Below are 9,258 nucleotides of genomic sequence, written 5' to 3' on the forward strand. Positions count from 1 at the left end.
AGCAAAATGAGCAATTTTTTGGGCATTTTTCCGATTTTCATTTCCAAAGTTTGTGTATAGTTGAACTCCTTTACACATCCTGGTCCACCTTGGTGTGTACATCATTAAGGAACAGTAGTAAGGTCTTAATGTTTTGTTTTGTGTCCAAGATTCTTATTTCGTCTACGTAGTATGACCAGGAGATTTATGTTTTGGGACACTTCAGAGGCTGGGCACTTCTGGTGGCTGGGCATGTATGACCAAGGAACCTGGTCTTGTGTGATTTTTTAAGTCTCTGCAATTTCACTGCATGTGGCACACAACTCCACACAATATCTTCCAATTGTATGTAATCACAATTATGCAATTTTGCTTATCAAACAAGTGTTTTCTACCTTGTACAAATGTCAATATATACTCATTGAGTAATACTTAATATTATGGTTGTAATCAGGGAAATTTAATAAGGTTTTATATGGCACAATCGGTGTCACAAGAACTTTTTAAACTGAGACTGATTCTGCACACAAAAGAAACTTTATTCCATTGACAGTATGTGTCATAGTGGTACATTCAGAAGATGACTTTGCCATATACAAGGAGTAAAGGACCCAGATTTTGTACAAACATACAATGTAACAAATCCTGGCATTTTTAACTTATCCTGAAACTCAGCACAATGGACAGCATGGATGCCAATGGTGGGGTCATCTACAGTAAACGTTCGGCTGGTGTGCTTGTGTGAGTTTATGTGTACATGTCTGTGAGTGGCACTACATGTTTGTGCATATGCATTTGTGTGTTTGTAAATGTTAGTGTATAATGATGTGTGTGTGTGTGTATGTTTGTGTCTATGTGTGTTTGCATGGCTATACTAGAGCTGGGAGACCTTGCACCATGTAACGTTTCATCCAACAACTATGCAAAGATGTGCCTGTATGCTGCACTTATGAAGATCTCTCCAGAGCAATGGAGAACAGGAGGGGAGGGAGGGAGAGAGTCCAGCACATCCCAGGCACTAACTGACCAGATGATGATGTGTTTGTACATGTCTGTGTGTGTCTATGTATACATGTATGTGTGTCTGTGTGTGTTTATGTATGTGTGGTCTATCAAACAGCTGTATACTTTGTTAAGCTTCAGACCTGAACAACAAACAGAGACTAACAGATCCCTTCCAGTCCTTTGTCTCTAAACCTGGACATTTATCATGACCATCAATAATGAGTCACTGAACTAGTTTTTCTGCAAATGCACAACGTACATTGTACATGTATGTGTGATTCACTGACCATTGTAACACTATCAACACACTGTTATATTCAGTACAGAATTGTGAGTGGCAGTAGGCTAGACTACTGTGTGAATTCCTGGTGATGTTCATCGTGCCTCCCAAGCAGCCTGTTACATTTAGTACTACAGCACTGGCTTAGAAGACACCCTGGTTATGTGGATGTTTACATTGTACTTATGATACTGGGTACAATATATGCATGTACTGAAGAGGTGAAATAACATTATGATAAATTAATATAAACTGCTGATACATACCAAGGACATAATATAACATCCTTGTAAATACCATCACTTAACAAGAAACAAACTTCCAATCCACAGAATGTAAATAAATGAAGCATTTTCTACATTTTATATGTACTACAGGAACGCCTCCTGTCAGGCTCTAACTACAATAAAGTGTCTAATAATGACAGGAAAATCACACCTTCACACTACTGACTAAACTGTACATCTACATGTCACAATTCCTGGTGCAGGACCCAGGAGAGGGAGGTTCTTGCAGCAGCTTCTACACTACCACATAACGGACCATCTCCTCTGTCCTGGGTAAGAATGAAAGCTGTGGCCATCACCTTTCAGTAACACATCAGGAGTTTGTCATAGTACTCATGATGATCTAACACTCAGTGGCTGCATGACTCATAATGACTCATAATATAAAACAATTGAACTTAAGTTCTCTTTCTGCATGAATAGCCATCTCCATATCTGGCCCTTATGTCATAAACTAATCTTGTGGCAACAGCTATTGACTCATGTTGCCTACTAAATTGTTTTGAACAGCAAACAGAGAAATTACCACAAATCTTAGTGCCCTTTTGGACAAAGAGCTGCAGGTATTGCAAGAGGCAATGAAAATACTACATACAATAAAATCACCTAAATCGCCTTCTAGAATAACGTTCCATCTACATCTCAAACCTTACTCTTCCATTGGTCCCCTTGCTGCTGACTCTAGTAGCCAGTATGGTTCAGCATGTACAGCAGGTCTCAGTACTGGCCCCTCCCCAGCCCCTGGCCACGCCCTCTCCACCCACCTCTTCTCTGTCCAAACCCCCACTGGTTGGCATCTAGAGACAAAGTACAAAACTTGCTTTATACTTTATAAAGTAACGATGCCCACCATTCCTCGCTCAACTTTGTTAAAAAAAAACAGCTGCATGTTACAAAAATGGGTATACACACATTATTTTGTAAGAAACTGACAATTTTCAATGAAAAGCGTTGGAATGGTCTATTTCTACAATTCTGTTATGCATGTAAATGAAGCTTTCTAATTTCGACTTCTGTTTTCCAATTCTGTCAAAAAAGTGAGCCAATGTTTTTAAGGGTACCAAAAAGTAGAAGTACATCTGCCCATGTAGGCGCAAAGACTGAGACAAGCATACTTACTAAACTCCCCACCTGTGGGGGCCCTGCCCACCCGCTCACTGTACTTGCCCCCAGGGGGGTGGTACAAAGAGCGCTCGTTGTGTTTGGGGCGCACAGCCATTCTTTTGGTAGGGACAGTTTCTTGGACAGAAGTAGCACTGCCTGCTCTCTTTGTTCTATGGATACAAATAAGAAAAATGAATCACTTGTACATTGTATGTGCATGTTAGGTTTAGTTATGAATATCAAAAATAACAGGGAATTATTGTTCATAAAACAAAACCATCTTTTTTAGCTTATTGGTAACAATTTTACCTGCAATCTGAAAACTTTTAACAGGTGGACATTTGGGACACATTTGGGATGCTATCTAAATCCAAATACATGATTGTACGTTTTATAATTTCCACATATCATTATATTACAATACTTACTTACATTCTTTCAATGATATAATGCTTTCTATAAGCTTGAAGATGTCACTGTTATTACTGTAGAAGGAATTCTGTGATATTGTAAAGTCAGAGCTCCAGGGCACAACTACATGTAGCATCACTATAAATTGTACAGAAGGGTTGGAGCTCCCCACATGTGTATATACATACATTTAGTAATTAAATATGAGGGTGGTACTTACCCCTCAGTGTCACTTGAAGGTTTCTGAAAGTAAAAACAGAATCATAATACATTATTCCATATGACCAGTTAGAAACACATTTTCAAAATAATATTTCTACATTCATTTATTAGATCTACCTACTCTAAATCTTAAAATGATCAAAGTTAGTAGTGATCTGAATTGATCTGAGGGCATGGTAACTGAATTGTGACATTTTACACTACTATAATGTGACTTCTTTTTGTCTTCTCAGATGACAGCTGTTGTTTTTTCGGGAGAGGAGTCTTACCTGTCATTTCTTCCAAGCCATCAACCAGTACTAATGTTGTGGTTCATCTTTTGTAAAACATAATAGGAATTGTAACGCCAAATTTTGCCCACCCAGAAATCATGACAATGTGTTCACGGAGATCAGCAATGTTACAATGTTAAGAAAATTAACAAATTTAACATGCTCTCGTCCCAGCAGTTATCATAGGAAGTTCCAAAAAACTGAACCAAATGATGGAATATTTCGAACACATGATAGTCAGTGTCCAGAGTTGCCTGTGGAACCTGGCTTGGCACGCATACGGTTTTGAAGCATAATACTATGACAGACATTTCATTATCTTTCTAACACGTAGATGTCAGGAATATGGTGTTTACTAGTATATTGATATCTTTACATACGTAAGCCTATGAACATTTTTGGGTGCACCTATGCACCCACAGAAAAGGATTGGGTGCACAGCCCCAATTTTGAGACCCAGTGTTTTGGGCTCTGTAAAGACTAGACTAAGTGTACTTACTGTGGTTGGTTTCCAGGACAAGCCTACAACACTTTTGTATGATGGTGGGTTGTGAAACAGGTCCTGGAAACATCAATCAACAGTTATTTACAAAGAAGATGAACAGATAAAAATCGTTAATACAACCATATGAATATCTCAGTTACTTTCTGTTCTACCCTTTCAAAAATACAAATTGCCATTTTCTGCAATCTAACTGTATGGTACATGTACAAAGTATATGAGAAATACCAATATGGTACAAAAATTCCTATGGTCATGTCTTGTTTCAACTAATTTGATAAATGTGATAAATGTGAAATATGAACCTGTTGAAAACTTCATATAGGCCACCTCACCTTGATAAGGACATTGATATTGGAGGTTGTTCTCAGTGCTACCACTTTGATTTTGTTCTGTGATAAAAAAAAACACATTGTACCATGTCAATACTGCAATCATTATGAGGCATTTCTGATGCCATTACTGACATACGTCTAAGTGACAGCAGTTTGCATGATGTTTTAACTAAAGAGGTCAGGAGAAGTTCAGCGAGAAGTTTGTTGCTTGTATGCGGTGTGGATGCGATTAGGCTAAATCAGGTCCAAGTCCAGATTCAGGCCCAAGGGTTTAGGTTCAGGATCCTGCCTGTTTAGGTTTATTAAACCAACATTAAGTATAGACTGAGATGCACTACTATAAACGTTTCTTGGTGGGAAGGCATTAAAATCTCCTCCAATTATTACATCACCAAAGCAACCGTGTAAAGAAATTTCTACAAAGATCATACATTGTAGGGGTGTTCATGAAATGGCAACGAGCAACAACATCCTAACAATGGATGAGACTATGCACATGTACCTCTGTAGTTTTCAGTTCTTCCCCAGTCTTTCCCTGTAGAGACAGGCGGAGCTGTTTGATGTACACCTGAAGGCCTCTGGCAAAGTACTGCAGTCTGGACAAGGCAACAAGAATGACCCCAGTGTATAGTAAGTGCTATGTATTTCATGTATTGTCTCTATCAGATGTACCTTCAACTATTAACGCATGCTTGGAAAGTTCACATTGAAAAAATACAAATTGAAGACCTGCGACAGTCTTTCAGTGTTACAGGAAATAATCCTGATGCAAAATAACGTAAGGAAGGTACCCCTTCTGCTACAGCAACTTGTCTGTACAACCTGTCCAATTTTGGTTCTGCTTTTCTATTCTAATGTCAAAAATAATGTGCAGAACCAAGCAGTTTCACATACTACAAAATTCATCTCTAGGATTTTCCCCAACAACATAACATAAAAGATGTTGTCAAGATATAAACCTTGCTTGGGTGTAATCATAAGGCAACACCAATTCTATTTGCTGCTTCTAAGATTTTTTTCAGAAAATATTTCACCAGGGAAAAAAATTGTGCAATAAGTCTGGGGTTAAAGATAGGCACTTACACAACATGAAGAATAACAGGAGTATGCCAGTTTTCAGTTTTTCATGGCATGTTTTATGCAACGAATACCTTCCTTTGTGCAGTACATTTGTACTACAATACCAAAATTTTACTGATGATTTTACCAATATAATAATTCTTCCAAAACTGAAAAAGATCCAAAATATACTATCACTCACTCACTCACTCACGGCCCGTAACCTCAGTGGCCGTAGGGGCTCCACGACATCCATCAGCCAAAAAGTAGTTACTCAAGCAACTGGATATGGTTTTGGAAACGGTTAGACGTTTCGGATAGTATCCACTATCCTTCGTCAGTGACACTTAAGTGATCTGGAAGAAACTGGTCTTTTATACTCTAACTATGAATGAAGACAACTTTAGATGTCCAAAATTGTCTCTAGCTTGACTTTGCCCTACCTTTGTTTGCTGTTGGTATCCAAAATGTCTTCAGCTTGACTTGTCTTACAATGTCTTCGATTGGACAAAGTTGTCTTCATTCATAGTTGACCGTTTCCAAAACCATATCCAGTTACTTGAGTAACTACTTTTTGGCGTATCTTATTACCTGGATGTCTAACCTACATTGACGTATACTATATATGATGTTCTATGTATGTATGCATACATACACATATATCATTCACCTTGTACGAAAGTCCTTTAACCTGTCAGCATTCTCCTCAGCTGTGAGGAAGTCTGTTCCCTTACGAGCAATCTGATGAAATGCAAACATCAGACACTCCACATAGCTGAACTGCAGCTGTGGCTCCCCGGGCTGCAGGGAACCGTTCTCTTCATTCTCGACTTCTGCTGGAGGGACTGGCATATATTCCTGGGGCAGGGGCAACAAAGTAAGCAACTATTTGGCAGGAGAGCATTTTGTGCACAATTTCATGAGACAGATATACAACTAATCACTATGATAAACACCTGGATCACATATTCTTCAAAACATGCCTTTTTATTTAATGAATGTGTAAATAAAGATAATAGTAGGAAGGCACTTTAAAATATCCAGTTGCTTGAGTAACTGCTATTTTGCGTATCTTATTACCTGGATGTCTAACCTTCATCGACGAATTGCCTTTATACATTGTGCCCAAAGAGTACATGTTTGTATGTTGAGTGTCGAATTGTGGACACTTTTGCACATCCTCGACATCATTCTGTAACTGTAAATATTGTCACAGCAGCTATTTCAGAAACCACTTGTGGAGCTGATCAAGGTTTCAAGGTCAGAAATAAGTTGACAATATCCCTTTTTCTTTTCTGTTCTGTTTGCCTTAACTTTGCAATATAATGGCAATTTCCTGAAATATTTCTTGGTCTGACAACATTGTGAGTTCCACAGGTTTGAAAAGCCTTCCAAAAGCTACCCAACACCTAACACAGTCAGTAATCACTCTGATCTGCAAACAGTGGCTTTTGTTGCCTTTAACGTACTTCATGGTCAAATCTAGGGGTGCATGAGTTCTGGTCCGGACCTGAACGTGGACCTGATTCAGTATGGGAACGAATAATACTCATAACAATGTTCCATTCCGCTACAAAGAAATCTGTTTGGTGGAGTATTTTGGTCCCACTGGCATTTTAAAATCCTACAAGGCTAACTTGCCTCAGTACAATTGACTGTAAATTTGGTAGCAATTACAAAAAGTCTACTCTACTTCACTCTATTTTCTTATTTTCTTTAACCTGTCATGCCCAAACGTGTGAATTTCTCCTCAAATAACTTCTTCATTTTCAATAGGTCCAACATCCGGTACACTGAATTTTTACAGATCCGTTTTTTCTGGCCCAATAAGAAAAAACGGTTTTGTACTGGTGTACCATACCGGTACCCACCCCTAGTCAAATCTATGTAGTACAATGTACTAAAGGAATGGAAGGGGGAATATGACTTTCAACCTAACTACAATTTAAAACTTAAATGTGCCGTACAAGAAGACAGGTGTACAGGTTGGCCAGACAAGTGCTGTCCACATCACCACAGTAGGGGGACATCTCTGCCAGCAGCTTCAACACTTCAAGTTTAACGTCTCGCTCTTCTACAGATGACGTCACTGCAGTCAGACATGGAAGAACCGCCACGCAAACATACGCAACAAACTTGGTCGACTGGACATTTCTCTGAAAAATAAAGAACATTCAAAGCATTCAAAATTGTTCTATCGTGGAAGGTTAAAATAGTCAAGGCTCCAGTTCAGAATTTGACATCCTTACAGGGCTGCAAATGCCTCTCGGAACTTCTCCTATTTGCTACTGAGTCGAACAATGTTAGCTGAAACATTTTTACTCACAGAAAACAGTGGCATCGCCTGCCTCACACAGTCCATCAGCCTGTCTACACAGGTGCTGTCGTCTGCCTGGAAAACATGAGATGAGTAATGACATGTACATGATCTAAATAAAGAGAGAAAGAAAGCAACATGTAACATGGGTCTGGAAATGAGTAACTTGTGCGTCTGTTCGCACATTTGCCATCTGCCGTGGAAAACTCTGGTACCCGGGTCACATTCCTGCATAGACCCCTCCAGACTGGTCAGGCAAACCCTGAGGGAGTATTTGTGCGAAGAAGAAAACCCAGCAGAAAGATCCCTATTGATGGACTGTGAACACTTATCCTTCCAAGACTTATATATTAGAATAAATAAGACAAAATAGCTTCTTGTCATGAAGCTTAGATTTTTGGGATGGATGGGGTGAATTTTTGCCCGTCCCAACAAGCAAATCTGTCCAGGAACAGAGGGACGTAAAATGTCCAACATACATACACATCACGTGGTGTTTCCCCTTACCTGGAATGGTTTGGACAGCTCGGCCTGCTCCACCACTAAGTCCACCAGCTGCTGCCGCCCACTCACTGTCTGTAGGGACTGCAGGCTGGCCAGGATGTGCATGAAGGTCACAAACTCATCCCGGGTCACGTCAGTCAGAACCTGTACAACAAATACAGCATTCCTCAAGCTCAGGGCTACTTTAGTACTGGCTAGACTCTATAGGAAACTTTCTGAAATTCACATTCCTTAGGCCACACCAATTCCATTTGTTGCTTCCTTCATGATTTTCTGAGGCATCTGTCATCTTTTTCTATGTTGTTATATTGAACATTTTGGGAGAGAGCAAACAGCTTGCCATACATGTACTCCTAAGGATGAATGCTATTGACTGAAGTGGTCAGTTGAGTATCTGCTATTTGGAATTATCATATAGCCAGGCGCCGCGGACCAATCAGAAGGCCACGTTCCACGTTGGTTATGACGCCGTAACACTTAGATTCCGGGCAGGCCGGTGTGTATCCTCCTTCTGATTGGTCAGAATGAATCGACACCGGCACCAGTGTCTATGCAAATCGACACCGGTACCGGTGTCGTTTTATTCTGACCAACCAGACTGAGCAATACACACAACATATGCAGGGTTTGGCCAATCAAAAGGAGCGAAACATATGCCAGAGCAGAAGGAATAAGTACAGACTGCAAGCGGAGGGAATAGCTCCTTCTGTTAACATTGATAATGAGTTCTGTTGTTCTAAAAAGCGAAAGACTGCAATGTTTTGAATATTTTCTGAGGAAATTTTGGTTTCAAACCACAATCTGTAAACAAATGTATGTACCAAGGAACAAATGTGAACTTTCAGAAATTCGACAAAGGAATTCACACGTATAGTACCAAGGGATCTATGCGTCATACAGGAGTTTGCAAGTTTGGGTAGGCTATATGATAATAACGTTAATGACCCGCCTGTTCTTCGGTGTACATGGTGTCATAACGCC

General features: G+C 39.7%; 1 protein-coding gene across 2 annotated transcripts in view; it reads right to left on the reverse strand.

Moving 5' to 3' along the window:
• Window positions 1-497: 497 nt before the first annotated feature.
• Window positions 498-9,258, reverse strand: part of LOC118429679 (apoptosis inhibitor 5-like) — a 19,925-nt gene continuing 11,164 nt past the window's right edge. The window contains exons 6-15 of one of the 2 annotated variants that reach the window (XM_035840275.1): window positions 8,281-8,421; window positions 7,783-7,848; window positions 7,424-7,612; window positions 6,127-6,314; window positions 4,900-4,993; window positions 4,398-4,454; window positions 4,060-4,122; window positions 3,287-3,309; window positions 2,683-2,825; window positions 498-2,348 (exon numbers count right to left, since the gene is read on the reverse strand). In XM_035840275.1, the coding sequence (XP_035696168.1) occupies window positions 2,269-2,348; window positions 2,683-2,825; window positions 3,287-3,309; window positions 4,060-4,122; window positions 4,398-4,454; window positions 4,900-4,993; window positions 6,127-6,314; window positions 7,424-7,612; window positions 7,783-7,848; window positions 8,281-8,421 (1,044 nt within the window). In that variant the 3' untranslated portion in view covers window positions 498-2,268. Of the gene's footprint in view, window positions 2,349-2,670; window positions 2,826-3,286; window positions 3,310-4,059; window positions 4,123-4,397; window positions 4,455-4,899; window positions 4,994-6,126; window positions 6,315-7,423; window positions 7,613-7,782; window positions 7,849-8,280; window positions 8,422-9,258 lie in introns of both variants that reach the window. The other variant, XM_035840274.1, reaches the window with a different exon arrangement.

Source organism: Branchiostoma floridae, chromosome 13 (genome assembly GCF_000003815.2).
Source record: "Branchiostoma floridae strain S238N-H82 chromosome 13, Bfl_VNyyK, whole genome shotgun sequence".
Lineage (NCBI taxonomy): Eukaryota > Metazoa > Chordata > Leptocardii > Amphioxiformes > Branchiostomatidae > Branchiostoma > Branchiostoma floridae.